Source organism: Spermophilus citellus (genome assembly GCF_964194105.1).
Source record: "Spermophilus citellus genome assembly, chromosome: 3".
Taxonomy (NCBI): domain Eukaryota; kingdom Metazoa; phylum Chordata; class Mammalia; order Rodentia; family Sciuridae; genus Spermophilus; species Spermophilus citellus.
In genome coordinates this window covers 176,013,487-176,030,252 of record NC_138184.1, presented here as the reverse complement: position 1 = coordinate 176,030,252, position 16,766 = coordinate 176,013,487, and the positions used below count along the sequence as shown (strand labels likewise).

The following is a 16,766-nucleotide window of genomic DNA, read 5'->3' as shown; positions in this document are numbered from 1 at the left end:
TACAACCAGAGAAATGAAAAGTTGTGCTCTATTTGTGTAAAAAATAAAATTAAAAGTAGTTAAAGGATAATACTATACATAAAATAAATTTCCATAGGGGAAATTTATACAAACTTGGACTAAATTTAAAATAACACTATTTCTAACTAATGAATAAATGCCTAAGAAGTACTTGTGCAAAATAATGCACAGGAAATATAAATACCAAATACTGTATATGTGGTATATTCTTAAAAGAAAAAACACAAAAAAACTGAAGGGTGTCAAACTTTGTTGGAGCTAGGGGATGGCTTTCATAAGTGTTATTTAGTCTTTGTATCTCTTTGTATACTGGAAATACCTCATAGTTTTAAAAAGAGAAAAAATAATTCTCTGCTCTATTTAGTATGGGCGGGTAAAATCAGTTCAAGGAGATTAGTTCACATTGTATTTGTATGCTAAATGTGCTTCTAAAGTATTTTTCATATATTATCTTTCTTTAAGATATTTTTTAGTTGTAGATGGACACAATACCTTTATTTTACTTATTTATTTTTATGTGGTGCTGAGAATTGAACCCAGCACCTCACGCAGGCGGGGCAAGTGCTCAACCATCGACCTACAACTCCAGCCCTCACACCATATCCTTTTTACAAATGAGTTTTTGTTAAAATACAAACACTAAAATACCTTTTATATTCTTTGTAAACAATTATAAGGTAATTATTATTTTAAAATATGACAAAAAGTCCTAAAACTGCTTAGTCGGTAAACTTGTTAATGATAGTCAAACAAAAAAAAAATTGAAGACCTTTGAACAATTCAATGTGAAAATAAATATACAAAAGGATTGTCTTTTTTTTGCCATCTAAAAAAAATTACATTAGCAATTTGTAGTTAAATAAGTACAGAATTTTGGTTTTATAGAAATTAAGCAACAAACTAAAGTAAAACTTGGAGAGGTATAAATTTGCCCCACAAGAGCTTACTTTTATAAATATTATGACTTGAGGAAAAGGCAACAAGCTGTCAATTTAATGCAACTAATTTTTTCCAATTAATTTATATTTCAGGCACATGGTCATGTTTCTACTGCAAGCATCTGCCTCATTTAAATAGAGCACTATTTTCAGTGTTCCTACCTACTCTGTCCTAAGTTGTTTAAAACTGACTCGTAGAAGTTAAATAAGACCATAAATTTGGAGACTGTATACATACAACTTTATTTATTCTACCAGTTTAACAGTTATTCTCAAGGGAAAAAACAGTGTGAAAACAAAGCAAAGCTTTAATCCATCGCTTTTTAAATTTTTTTTAAGTCAAACTACCTTGAATTTGAAATGGAATTAAAGGAGGCCCTGAGTTTTCAGAACAATGGATGTTTTAAAAATTGAGACAACTATAAGACTCAAAGATTTTATTTTTATATTTCCATTAATAATTTTTTAAAGTACTACTACTACAGTGCCTTAAGAGCAAGCTTATTATGTTTCCAATCAAACCTCATTTAAAAAAAAAAAAACTGTCACATTCTCACTAACTTCTAAAACGTGTGACTTGTTTCTTTTCTTTCTTTCTTTTTTAAATCGACCCACAAGTGATGCTTACTGCATTCCAGGCCCTGTTAGCTCATTTAATTACTACAACAGTCTTCTGGCATAGATACTGTCATTACTCCTATTTCATAAATGAGGAAACTGAGGCACAGATCATAAGGTACCTTGCCAAAGGTCCCAAAAGTTATAAATGGCACTACTAGGATTCAAACCCAGAGTCCATGCCAAAATTAAAGTCAAACTTTAAAAAAAAAACAACTTTCCATTATTTCAGATTTTTCATGCCAGGAAACTTAAATTTTTGGCAACTAAAAGCAATCTTGTTTTGTGTGCATTTCCGTAACAGTGAACTACTGCATGTGAGAATTGTGAGACACATTTCTCAAATCAGTAGAGGAAAAAAATAAAAGAATGAAATAACAGTACAGAAAAGATAGGAGGAAGACGATAACATGCAGTTTAGGACAAAATTATCTGCAGGTCACTGAAGAACATGCAAATGAAGAACTGATGGATGTGTCAATGTGATCCTCAGAGGGAGGTCAACGCTAGAGCTAGTGGGAAACACTGGGGTCCCAAAGAGCCGAGCAGTAAAAGGAGGAAGGCAGCGCGCAAGGGCGGAGATGAGAGTGGACAAAGCAGGTTTGGGACACAACCCCAAACTAGATTTAGCACAGGGTTCACATAAGCAGAAGCAGTGACATATAGCATCAGAGGCTCACATGGGGTCAGAATGTCACCTCAATTGGAATGGGAGAAATTTAAAGGGAAGACAAGCCTGTGTGCCTTTATTCTCTGCATTCCGTACAGTGATCACATGTCAGGTCTAAAAATAAGCCTCATTTTTGATAAAATGAAGTTTACTTCTCTGTAACTGAAGACTAAGCATTTTAAATCTCATGAAAACATTTTAAAATGCATTCTAATTAAAGGATTACTAGACTAGCATTTTAAAATATATGTGTGACTAAAGGCTTCAACCACTGTACATTTATAAACATTTACTATTAGGCATTTAATTTTCAAATGAGTTTTACATGTAAAAAGATTTGAGCACCCACATTCCTGCCTGCCTGCAGTGAAGACCCCTAATCTGCAAAGCTTACTGTGACAACAGTGTCTATTCACCCTACCACACCGGCACTATTAACATCAATAAGGGAAACTTGGGAAAATTTTTGGTGTGGTTTGTAAACTAACTTCTGGAGAAAGAGTGAGATTTAGTAAAACAACACTTGGGACCAAGAGAAAAACTTAAGTGAGAATATTTGGCTATATTAACTTACAATCATGTCATGTGTCTCTATAAATTGTGTTTTATTTGCCATTTAGTGAACCTTTACAAAAGAATTGCTTTTATAGCAGGTCTTTTTACACTTAACATTACTATAATAGGTAATATAATGAATGATAAACATTTCTTTGAAAGTTACAAAACAGAAAATAGTGAACTCTTTTCCTCCTAACAAGTACCATCCCCAAAGGTGTCCTTCCTGAGATATTCCTAAGACACTAAAAGAACTATTCTTTTAAACTTTACACTTTCTTCTAATTCTGAATGGCATTTCCACAATTTAATGATTTTTCTTAGTTGTCAATGGACCTTTATTTTATTCATTTCTATGTGGTGCTGAGAATTGAACCCAATGCCTTATACATGCTAGGCAAGCACTCTTCCACTGAGTTACAACCCCAACCCACAATTTAGTGATTCCTAAACATCTATAGCACTTATTACACTGTATAATTCTCTTTGTCCCATCCACATTTTTTCCCCATTAATGGAGACTGAACTCATGGGGGCTGTACCACAAAACTGAGCCATATTCCCAGCCCCCCCCCTTTTTTTGAGGTAGGGTCTTGCAAAGTTGCTTAGAGTCCCACTGAGTTACTGAGGGTGGTCTCAAACTTTCAATCCTCCTGCCTTAGCCTCCCAAGTCACTGGGATTACAAGTGTGCCACAATGGCCGGCTCCACCTACAAAATTTGCACCAAGAACATTAGTAATCTACAGTCTAGGACACAGTCCAAGATGCATACAGGAATCGAGTTTAAAGAAAAATCCTAAGAGGAATAGCTGGGTCAAATGATGGACCTAAAAACAGCACACTACAGGACACAGCCACATCAATGTTTATAGCAGCACAATTCACAATAGCTAAACTGTGGAGCCAACCTAGATGTCCTTCAGTGGATGAATGGATAAAAGAATGTGGCATTTATATACAATGGAATATTACTCAGCAATAAAAAAGAATAAGATCATGGCATTTGCAGGGAAATGGATGGCATTAGAGAAGATTATGTTAAGTGAAGTTAGCCAATTCCAAAAAAACAAATGCCGAATGTCTTCTCTGATATAAGGGGGGTGACTCAAAATGGGGTTGGGAGAGAGAGCAAGGGAGAAGATTATCTCTAGATAGGGAATAGGGGTGGAAGGAAATGGAACGGAGAAGGGGAATAACATGGATGGTGGAAGGAGACCCTCATCATTATACAAAATACATGTATGAAGATGTGAATTTGGTGTCAACATACCTTATATACAATCAGAGACATGATAAACTGCAGTATAAAGGTGTATTAAGAATTGTAATGCAAAAAATAATAATAAATAAATAAGACATTTAAAAAATAAAAAGAAAAATCCTGGATCTTCCTTTTTTAGGTAACATGATTTATTTCCTTCTCATTAGAGAATTTTCCTCTATATTCCACCAAAATTTTCTGTTGAGTCCATTAACTTATCTAATGAATGTTTATTAAAAAAGGAGCGTGTACACATACAACTAGATCCCTGCCTACCTGCAAGTCCTTCATAATCTAGAAACTTAAATCTGGAAACCAACCAAAAGTTGATCACATCTTACACATTGAGATCAAGTTAAGTTGTATTGTAAGTTATGGTTTCCAAAATGGAGTTCATAAATCCTGAGCCACTGTATAAGGCAATCTTTTGAGGCCCAGGACAACATTTAGTACTTGCTCACAATTAATTTTTGCTTCTTCCTTTCAAAATTAATATTGTGGGAAGCTTATATATAAACAATAAAGTAATAAACCGGTACATGTATAAAATTTACAAGTACATTGGGAGTGTATTCCACACTTATATTTGCTAACAAGGATGTAAAATAAACAAGTTTAGAGAAATAAACAGTATATGAGGTGTTTACTTCTAAAATATTTTACTGCATTTCTAAAGTACATGAAGTAGTAATCTAGGTGGAATAGACAGAAAAAGCCAGTTGTAAAAGGGTTGGGCCACACGTTTTTAGAGGAAAAAATATGTAGCTTATTTTTTGGTATGTTCTTTTCAATCATGTTATTGCTATAAGAGTTACTGAAAATGAAGTGTATGTACTTTATGTATGGTTCAGGAACTGGGCTCTGAAATCAGGATGCCAGGTTCAAATCCCGATTCCAGCACTTACTTTGGGAAAGACTAAATGATGTACATAACAGGCCTTGTTCAACATCTGGAGGATATGCAGCCAAAAATGTTAACAGTAATTATTACTAAAGAAACAAAACACAATTTAACAAACATTAGCATTCTATAAAGATGGGAATGAAATGGCTGAGTCATGTTTTAATTCAACATGACCTTTTGAAAAAAAAATGCTTTTTTGAGTCTAAAATGTATTTAAGCAAATATGGGGTTTTTTTGCGTGCTTTTTTGTAACCCCCACATCCCCTTAATATCACTCCCATGAACTGTTTCAACTTGGAACAGCTAATGTAAATTAAATAATGTCAGTCCCTAGCCAAACGGATACAGGAATAACTGTATACAGTATATCTTCTTGGCTTGGCTTTTATGTGGAACATGTGTTTATATTTTGACCTTTTTGTCTTTTTCAAAAATTAGGAAACATTTAAGTAGCAGCAACTGGAATGATTTTTTTTTGTTTTGTTTTCAAACATTATTAAGCTACAAATGGCAGAACCTATTGCTGAGACATTTATAAATGTTACACCAACTGTGTTTATATTTCTGATTTTTTTTAGATTGTTTTGTTTTCTTGTAAGCCATGACCTGAAAATTTTAGCTCAAATTCTTTCCACAAAATAATTACATAATGGAATGGTCTGAGTCATTTTGAATTTCTGAGACACAAAATTCACTTCCATAAAATAAAGATAATGATCAGCATCATAGTGAGGTTTTTGCAGTGGGCTTGTGGATAAGACGGCAAAGACAAGAACAAGACCCAACAACAGTAATTCATCCAACTTGGAAAAACTGCTGCACTCTCCATTCTTTTCCACTGTCAAATACCGTCTAATTCAAAGTTTCACTGTCCTGAAAAAAGAATCGAAGAGTGGGGGGGGGGGGGGGATAAAATAAAAAACAGGAATTTTGAAGGCAAAATCCAAAAGTACTTTTCTTGAGCCCAGCTGTTCAAACCATACCTAGCACCTGAATAGAAGGCAGGAAAAATTCATAATATGTAAGCTAATGTAAACAGAACACAAAATGTTAGTGACAGTTCTATGAGCAAAACAAAATTTATAAGACCAAGACCTACTAAATTTAAGGAAGGAACTTTTCTGTCTCTTACCTGTCTCACAGATCATATCTACACTCTGTGAAATTGTTTCTTAATTCTACAGAGCAAACTTAATAATTTTTTTCTTAAAAAAATAAAAATAAAAAAGGAGGTTGACATTCAATAAACATTTGTACTGTGAGTAAATGTGAGTGACTTCTACATATTCCTTCTCCTAATTGGCCACTCCAGGTCCTGGCCCCCTTCTGGTATTGTGACTCTGTACACTTCTAACACAGACACTGTGGTCAACCACTTCAATCTCCTTCACTGAGTTCCTCACTCTAAAATATTCCACAATTCCCACCATAGGCCTTCTCTTATTGTTACTACTCTGATAAATGTCTTTCTTAAGGGGTCATAAACAAACTCCTAATTGACAGATTCAATGGTCTCCTGTTGGTATTTGCGCAGGTGAAAAAGAAACATACTTGTTTTTTTTTTTTTTTAACACAGCTAGGAACACAACCTTGACAGCTGGAAATTTACTGGAATCCATGCAGTGAGATTTATAACAATAAATAACCATTCAGTATTTACTTCTGTTCTACCAAGACACAGCAAGCACATCACTATGTGCGACCTCAAATGAAAAGCTATTACTGTCTTGCATGAAATAAGTTTGGTTTTTTAACACAGGCAGAAAAAATTAAAGTATCTAATGCTTCCATTTTTGCCTAGGTGATTTTATAGTATGCACTCTCTTCAGACAAAGTATGAGTGACTTAAGGAAGCCTTCACATGTCTCCGGTGATTTTCCTTCTCCCTTTCTGTGGCTTCTCTGGATTTCTCTCTCTCCCAGCCCCTTCTGGCTTTTCTTCTTTTACTTTCCTTCTCCAAAATCCAAAGTAATAGGTGGTTAAGAACAGAACACGATTTCAAGTCCTTTGATGTCCCAATTTCAACCCTAAAGCAATCCACTTAATACTGCTATTTAAATGAATAATGTTCTTAACTATTCTACTTCAGAAATTACCATCTCTAACTCAAAATATTTTTTAAATCTTCTCTAATACTACTGTGTTATGCTCATAACTAAAAGAATGGCTTCAATATTTCAGCTATTGTCATGAATGATGTAATCCATTTCAAGAGGATTTGAAACTATCACGTAAATCTCTAATAGCCGAAGACTACACAGTGTCATTAATAACAAAACCCTGGAGCTCTTAGCTACAAATTATAAGTTGAAAGGATGTGGAATTTATTACTATGCAACAGAATTTCACATTAAATTCTAAATGGAGCTGCTGCTTGAGAACATTTCCTACTTCAGCTCTCCGAAAAGTACAAATATTAGATTTACATCCATAAAACACTATGAAATTGCTATTCTACAAAAGTTTGAACTTTTGCAAGGTTTCATACCAATTAAACAATTTCTTTGAATGTATTCAATGCTTGCTATGTCTACTGTCTAAATGGTCTTACAAATATCAATCCTTTTATCCTTGTGACAACCTTGAGGTAGGTTTTTTTTTGGGTGGTGGTGGTGGGATGGGTACTGGAGATCAAACCCAGGGACACTTTGTCACTGAGCTACATCCCTAGACCTTTTGAGACAGGGTCTTGCTAAGTGGCTTAAGGTATCACTTGTCATTGTCCTGCCTCAGCCCCCTGAGTCCTGAGATCACAGATGTGCACCACCACACCTGATGAGGTAGGTATATTAATGCAATAACATGCCAATGTGTTTAGCACAGTGATTCATACACTAATGTCTGAATGTTTATAGTTTATCCAAAAAGCTAACGTTCATGGACATTTCTCAGCCTAATTAAGTGTATTTGAGAGGTTCATAACACATTAAAAAGATATTTAGCTTTTGGTTGGTACAAGGTAACTATAACTACTAAAGTAATCTTTTTTTAGACAGATGTTGATTGCCACAGTCTGCAGGAGGCAAGAGCTAACAATTGGCTGCTTAGTCTCATAAAAGCTTCTAGTGACCATAAAGAGCAAATTCTTAAAAGGGCATAAGGAGGTGAGCCTAATAAATTGGCCAACAATTTTTGAAGTTACACCTACTGTCTACAATTTCCTACTACCAGACCATGAACTCAATAGTTAGTTAACAGAATGAGCCAGTTAAGATCATTTTCACAGCAAATTCTTGAGCAGTCAATCAGTCTATTGCCAATCAGAAGCAATAGCTTCTGCCACCTAATTTCAGGGAAACCATGTAAACCATTCAGACAGATTTCTGACTTTTATTCAAGTTACAGTGAAACTTGGTCCTAATTCTGCATCTAACAGAAATGAAGAACATTTGCTCATAGTCACCTAAGGAAACTTAGACACATGAATATTCTCAGCTCTTCTTCAACGATTTTTTTTTCATGATAAATAACTTTATTCTCTTAGTCTCCCACCACCACAAGCTCTAACTATATATACATACACACATAGAGACTTTAGAAGTGATCCTTCAGATTGTGCAAAATATTGGTAAGAGTTAAAAAGGTTAGGTCACGGTTACTCTCTGGTAAATCTCAACTTAAATATCTTTGATGTGCTTGTTGGTATGGTTCCAAATATTTGTATATATACACAAGACAGAAAAATCAGTTCTTCCACATTATTTCCCAGACTGACTGCTCTGCATGTACCCCTATGTAGTTTATTTTGTTTAATACTTGTCAATTTATAGGAATAATCTGAATGTATGTACTTCATTTTTAATTTTGGCATTTTTCATTGAGGAAATGGGTGAACCACACAAGATCTCACAATAAAGTCTATATGAAACTACTAATCACCATAGATTTTACTTCAAATTAATAGTGATTTAACTCTTTGGGCTACTATAAATTCTCTAATAAGGTCTAGGCTTAAGGACACTGGTCTTTCCATGTCAAGCTTTATGTGCTTCCTGTAGGATAAGGAAGCAAGACGCAGAGAAGATGCCAAGCAGTCTCCATGATAGCTTCTTTCCAGTATCAGGAGTTTTCCTAAAGAGGATCGCCATAAGCCAATGTGTTGACCTTTAGGTTTTAGAATGATAGTAACCAGAAAGTAATAATATGAACTGATAAAATTAGAAGAGAACAGGATTGGAATAGAGAAGCAATATAGTTAAGATAAAAGATTCCTTTGGAAAGGCAGGAAAGAAGTAAAGCCTACTTTTACCTACCTGACTAGCTAGCTGGCTTGGCGCCACCTACAGCCACAGCACTGGACCCTCAAAGACCATCGATTGAACTGTAGACTAGACCTGATTTTTCCAGTGAACTGTAGGTGCCTGGCTTTCTGATTCTACCTCTACATTATGAGGCCAAAGTCAGAGGCTTGATCCTTATGCTAGTCAATGAGCACCAGTTTCATGGTCAACAACTCTTCTTTTAATCTCAACATAACGTGTTATAAATACCATCACTTATACTAAAGGGATTCGTGAGAGAAGATGTGAACCAACAATGCAAACCCATTATGAATACTGGAAAAATACCTAGGAAAACTTGACCTGTGAGTCAGCCCATGGAACAAATTTCATTTAAGAACTCCTTGATGTCTTGGGCTTCAAGGTAAGACAGATGTTATGGAACAAGTATCTGCTACTTACTGGTTCTGTACACCATCTTGGACAAGTTAATTTTCCAAAGCCAAAAAGACAAAACACATTCAAAATCTCAAGAAGAGCTTGATATATAAGGGGCTAGCACAGGTTATGATAGCCCCAGCCCCCTTTGTAGATAAGCCTGGCAAGTCAAAAGCACATGGATGAAACCAGGCTCACCTGTGTCCCAATCCTGGTTTTACAGCACACTACCTATGAAACACTAGTCAACTGGTGTCTCATCTTTTTCACGGAACTAAGAGAATGAACGAAAGCATTCAGATAGTGCCTAGTACACAGCATATGTTAACAAACAGCATTCTTTATAAATATTATTAAGGAGGCATTATTATCACCATCTGTGTTCAATGGTTTTCAAAGTATGGTCAGGAACTATAGGTTTCAGTATGCCTGGAGATGTCTGGTGATCAATAAACAAACAAACACCCCCAAAACTATGTCCCACCCTAGCCTATTCACTTATTTGCAAAAGCTCTCCAAGAATAGTACCAAGTAATATTCATTTCTGAATCAAACTTCCTTGAGATGCGCATGAAAATGCAAAACTTATTGATCCAGCTGGTCTTGTGCTGTGTCAGTAAATTAAGACTTTTTTCCCCAACATTTATTCTTTACTACGCCAAGAAAATTGCCCCAGTCTCTGATGGGTTTTCTTTGGCACTGTTCTGGATGCAGATATTAAACTGATGGCTTTGTGTTGTCTAGGTTCAGTCCTGACATGTTTTTTTTTTTCTCTAGTGGAAGTATTTTGACTCCCTCCACAGTGTATCCACCAACTCCCAGTGGGCAAGATTGGTCTGCAGACCTCAACCTCCAGAGGGAGTGTGTGTTTAAAAGGTTGTTAAGGTGGGTGGGGGGAGATACTGATTTGACAGAGCAAAGTCTAAAATATTCATTATTTGGAACTTTACAAAAAAGTGTACCAGATATTTTGTAGCTTACAATTAAGTGATTTTAGCCAACAATTTACTTTTTTAAAAAAATGATTAGAAAAGAAAATATCACAAAGCAGTGCACCTAGAAGGAATACTGTTGCCAAAGCTTCAGGAATACATGTAAACATGTATGTCCACAGCATAATGATCAAACTGTACTTGGTTGCAGTCAAAAGTTTTCAAAGTCCTTGAGGGTCAGGCAGGGGGAATAAATAGCACAACCAGTTAACAAGTATTTACTAAAACTCCAGTTGAATAATTTTTCAGTAAAAGTATCTTGGAAAATATAAAGCCAAATAAAATATCCTGCTGCTTACAAGTTAACAGCTTGTTTCTTACATTACAAAATGAAAATTACATCTTTTCTGTGCACAAATACCCACTGTTATAGGGAGAATATGGAATCATCAATGCACAGTACTTCAAGAGCATTATACAAACAAAATATTTTAGTTACATTAACAATACTATAGGAATACAGGTTCAAGACTCTTAGTTCCTAGCTCCTTCTTATCTGGGAAACAGGTCCTTTCCTTTTCTTTGTGTGTGTGCATGTCTGTGTGTGCATGCCTGCATGTGCACAGATGTGTCGGGAGCATAAAAGAAATATTAGATGCCTCTGTCTTTTTTATGGCATCCATTATTGGCTTCTCCTTTTCATCTACATAAAATAGTACTCTTTCTCTTGCTTCTAATAAGAAAAGCATTTGATTAATTTTGTGTGTGTACACACAAAAAGAACAATTAAGACTATGATTACCCTATCCTGGGAAACACTAAAAAGTACCCACAATTTAAAATTTAAGTAACAATCTTCCCTTTTATCTTCATAGTGGACTAATTTCCAGGTTTCTGTGATTCTTTTAGACAAGCTAAAAAAAAGCATGAATTTTATAACTCATTTAAATGTGTGATTAATTCTGCAAAGAAAAGAAACATCTTCCTAGGAAGGGACATGAGAAAATGAAATGACACTTGAAAATGTTTTCATTATACAAAATGCACTGTGGATGCACAAACCACAACAGTATAAATAAATAAAAGCTGGTGCAATGCTACATGTATGTTTGCCTTACACCACAAAGAGAAAACACTTGCACATTTGCACAAGTATTTTATTTTAGCTTGGGATACCATAAAAATGGAATTTAGGCATATTGTTTAAATACAGGAGGCTGTGAAGGTGCGTGTGTGTCTGCGTGTGTTAGGCAAAGAGGGTTGTAAGCAGAAGGGGTGGGACTTGCCAAAAGCAGCTATTTGAGAAAATTCCTTTTCTTTCCCATTCATTCTTTCTAGCTTCAGTGTCTGGCACAGTCCTTACAATTACTCACTGGCTTTTCATTCTAAAGACAACCAACAAGCTTTCAGAACTTCCTACAGTGTTTTTCACACACTTTTCATTTTTTAAAAAAGCACCAAATCATTCAATATGTGTTTTATATTAAAACAACAAGCCATTAGTCCATTTCCTCATTCCAAAGACCCCTTGGGTTACAGGCTAAAAATAATCCTTTGTTGTGTGTCCAAAAATAACATAAGACGATACTGGTAAATTGGAAAATAATATATTACTGTTTCCAAGAATGTCACAAATATTACCACAAATTTTGAATTACCCCAGTGAGTCCTATTCCACGCTCCTTTTAGTGAATCTACAGTCCTGACAACAGCAAAACCAATCACATTGAACACTCTCTCTGCCTTTTCTCTTTGGACACCCCAATAGTAAATTCAAGGGCTGAAAGAGGATGCCCAGTGGGCCAGGTTCCTTTATTCACAATGGTGTCCTCCACGCGAAATATCTCCAACCACAGTGAAAGTTGTCCTCCCAACGGATGCCCACCCTAAACCGGACCAGGAAGAGAGCAGGCAGATGGGCCGAGGGAACCATAACCTTTCAGCTCTCGCACTTCCAGAGGCGGGGAAGACGGGGAGGGCATGACAAGAGAGCAGAGTAGGAAGGTGGGCGAGTGGGAGAGACAGAAATGGATGCGGAGGGGGTGGGCGAGATGGGAAGGTAGGGAAGGTGGAGAACGCGGGGTGAGGTGGGTGAGCGAAGCTGCATGATTCAAGAGCAAAGGCGGGGAATGCTAGTGGGCAGCAAGGGGACCCGGGGGCGTGGAGGTGTCTGGTCCTCACCGTTGAACGCTCCTGCGTCCGCGGCCTCCTCCTCCTCCTCGCCGTTCTCGGAGTCGGAGCGCATGGGCTCCTCGGCGAAGTTGACCCCCTTGCTGGGGGTGCCGCCCCCGGCGGCTGCGCCCGCGTCCCCCCAGGTCCTGCCCTCATGGCCGAAGCGTGCGGCGCCTTTGCGCTCGTTCTCCTGCTGCAGGCGCGTGAAGTGCTGCAGCGCGAACTCCAGCAGGTCCGCGGGCTGGTGCCTCAGCACCTCCACGGTGAAGCCCTGCAGCAGCTCCGTCAGCCCCGCCGGGATCTCGATACTCATCCTGCCTCCGGGCGGGCGGGCACCTGGGCTCCGCCCTCGCCCCTTTCCCTGATCCGATCTCGGGCCCCGCGGCCACGAAGCAAGCGCCGAGGGTGCAGGAGGCGCTACCCGCAGCGAGCGCGGCGCACTGGGCCCCGGCGGCCCGGCTGGCCCGGCCCGCGGCTCCCGGCGCGCGGCTGCTCCGTGCGGCGGCGGAGGGTGAGCGAGCGCGGCCCCGGGAGGGCTGGCAGCATCTCCAGCTCCTCCCGCTCCTACCGCGGCCGCGCCTCTCCTCCGCCCGGCGCCCCGCCCCCGCCCCGCCGCGGCGCGCCCACGTGACCCCCAGAAACCATGGCAACCCCCGCCGGCGAGCGCTGTGCACGCGCCGCTTAGACTGCTGCAGGGCGGAGGACGCTGACAGGCGCTGGCGCTCTAACAGGGAGTGGGACTCCCGCGTGAGGCGCCGGGAAGCAGCCCCGCTGTCCACCTGTCTGCAAGTCTGGGAGCCGTGGGACAGTGATCCGAATTCCTATACGTCATTCACCAGGGGAAACCCACTCAGAGCTGGTGCCTTGCGATTTGTCCTGAAAGCAGCCACCACCTCAGTAGGGACATTTTATTTTCCTCTCAGAATCTAGTTGCACTGAGAGATGGTGACGTCTTTTGTCTAAAGTCAGGTAGTGGTACTGGTTCTCTTTTGGTCAAAGAAATCCTATCCCATCTTCGTGACATCTTCATTTTTCTTTCACGTTTCATCCAACCTTTCCCTAATCATCCTATGTATTATGGTTTGTCTTGCTGATGCTCTTCCATTGTGCCTTGGATGCACTATTACTGAGACAAAGGCACCATTTAGTGGGAGTCACTTATCAAAGTTAGTTGATATCCTTCAAACAGGACAGTACAATTTGTGTACAATGTCAGGGCAGATGGTCCTAAAGCAAAAAAGAGCTTTGCCTGATTAGTCTCTAATTGTTTATTTTAAAACCTTTCCTTATGATTTGAGTAATTTTCAATTAGAACTAAAAAAAACCCTGAATATTTCAATATAAAGAGAAATAAAATTGCAAATTTGTGCTTTAAAGTCACCTTGACAGCAATGAGGCTAATTCTGCAAGTGTTTACATTTTTGGAGTAGTGAAAATTGTCTTTTGTCAATTAAACACTATTTAAATACACACATACTTAATTTTCTACAGTGACCATATCATTGTAAATAAAGTAGTTCAAGTGCAAGCTCACTTGTTCCTTTTTCTTTTTTTTTTAACTATTATTATTATAATTTTGCAGTGCTGGGAATTGAACTCAGGGCCTTGTGTGTGTGTGAGGTAAGCACTCTACCAACTAAGCTATATCCCCAGCCACTCCTTTTTCTTTTTTTAGTTTTATTTTATTCACTTAGTTATATTGATTTCTTTTCACCCACACAAATGAGAAAATACATGACATAAGAAACTCAAAAACTATAAATCAGAAATATAACTACTCCCTTTTCTAAAAGTGCATCTTGATATTAATCTTGTGTTTAAGATGCATCTTGTATTTATCCCATGAATGAATGTATTTCTCTAGTTTGGTTTCCTAATAACCTCATAATATTGATGTTCTGTTGTTTTTAAAGTCCTTCTGACTGTAATAGTGAAGCACTTTAAAGAAGTAAACTTTTATAAAATATGATAATCCTCACAAATGACTTCTTTGACACAATATTAGTTGATATTTATATTAGTTATGATTATTTCGTCCACCTATGGCACAAAATATCGTAACTAAACAAGAGAGACTTATTTCTCTGTAATGTAAATGTAGGCCATTTAGGCTGGTAGATTACTCCATGATCATCAGGGACTCAGATTCCTTTGATCTTATTGCTCTGTAATCCTTGGCTTGTGGTCCAAAATGGTTGTGTGCTAGTTACCCTGTCCATATGTCAGCTAAGAGAAAAGTGAAAAAGAGAAGAGAACCTCCCCTTCTCCTCAACATATACCCTTTAAGAACACTTTCTTGCCAAGTCCTCATCTATTCCCTTGGCCAGAATTTAGTCAACATGACCACACCTGTAAGTGTAACAGATTGCATTTTCCAAAGTTGACAGCAACAATATCTCCTGTTGCATATGTTCTTCTACAGTGTGACCTTGCAAGTCTCCCATGATGAGCTAAAGTCTTACTTCCTCAAAATGGGATTGTGTACTGCTTCGAACAACAGAACATGCTGGAAATCACACTGTGATGTTTGCCTTATTAAAGGCCTGACCCACAGATTCCATGAACATAAAGAAAAGGTTATTTTAAGCCTCTAGGTTTGGGGGTAATTGGTTACTCAACAATAGTATCAGAAACACATGATTATAGGGAAAGTTTGGGAATGTAACTTTTTATTTTGAGCTGTTAGGTGCCAAGAAAAGATTTATTTGAGGATTAGAACTGAGTTGGGGCAATTGTCAGTCTCTGCCACAACGTTTAACACCTCTTCCCAAGGAAGGACACAAGAAAGAAGGCATTAATCTTCCAAACATTAACAATAATCTTCCAAACATTATTTTAAAGTGCCATTCTACATCTTGTTTCCAAATTCATTTAATTTCTTTTGGTAGATTTATAAGACGTGGTAGATGGCCCTCTGTCATCAACCACAATGCCACAGAGACTCTCATTTCTTTAGGAATGTAGAAATGAACCAAGCATGAAATGTATAATTGGACTAGAAGACCTACTGGTCTCTGGCATCCCAGGAGATTTACAATAGTGTAATATTAAAAAGAAGATATGTTACATTGAAAAATATCTTCACAAACACTTCTCTAAAGATTTTATTTGCGGGGCTGGGGATGTGGCTCAAGCGGTATCGAGCTCGCCTGGCATGCGTGCGGCCCAGGTTCGATCCTCAGCACCACATACCAACAAAGATGTTGTGTCCGCCGAGAACTAAAAAATAAATATTAAAAATTCTCTCTCTCTCTCTCTCTCTCTCTCTCTCTCTCTCTCTCTTCCCCCCTCACTCTCTCTAAAAAAAAAAAAGATTTTATTTGCATCAATTCTTAAATCAATAACCATGACCTGAAAAGGTAAAGTTTGATCCTGATGTTCACATTATGTTAGTATTGTTTCCAGAACAAACACTTCTCAAATCATGTTCTGGATTTTATTTACTATCACATAACCTTTTGGTAATATTGTATGATTTTCTTTGCTTTCATTTTCAAAATATTTTCTTTTGAACCCTAGAGTGCAGTGATGGTGACTTAGTGGTACTGTTTATCCTGAGTTCTTTAAAAGAACATCCCTGGTATTGATTCTTTGGTTGTTGATTTACAAAGCAATTTGTGTTAGTTTCTCAGAGAATCAGACTGTGAAAGAGCTCAACAGTGAAATAAGAGTTCTAACAAATGTGTTTTCACTCAGAGAAATTAAACATATTGGACAGAGATATCAATTTGCATGTATGTGGCTGCCAAACCAAAAACAAGCCAACAGTTTGGACAAGTTTACAATGCAGAATAATAACTACAACCTGTCAATCATGCAGCATTCCCTATCAATAGTTAAGATGTGTTCTGATAAAGTCTTTCTGGTGCAAGAAATATATACCCACTCAAGGCAAAAAGAAAAAAAAAGTAGTTGACAGGATACAGGGGCTATGTTTGCCTAAGGCTCACTGAAGCCATCACGGTAAGTTTATGTACTTTATATTTTATATACAGTTCAACATTGACTACAGTTTTGGTGTCTCTAATATTCTCAA

The 16,766-nt window shown here is 37.7% G+C and overlaps 1 protein-coding gene across 2 annotated transcripts in view; it reads right to left on the bottom strand.

Moving 5' to 3' along the window:
- Positions 1 to 13,306, bottom strand: part of PRKAR2B (protein kinase cAMP-dependent type II regulatory subunit beta) — a 97,080-nt gene extending 83,774 nt beyond the window's left edge. The window contains exon 1 of one of the 2 annotated variants that reach the window (XM_081282901.1): positions 12,740 to 13,306. In XM_081282901.1, coding sequence (XP_081139027.1) covers positions 12,740 to 13,043 — 304 coding nt within the window. In that variant the 5' untranslated portion in view covers positions 13,044 to 13,306. The remainder of the gene's footprint in view (positions 1 to 12,739) is intronic. The other variant, XM_081282900.1, reaches the window with a different exon arrangement.
- Positions 13,307 to 16,766: the final 3,460 nt, after the last annotated feature.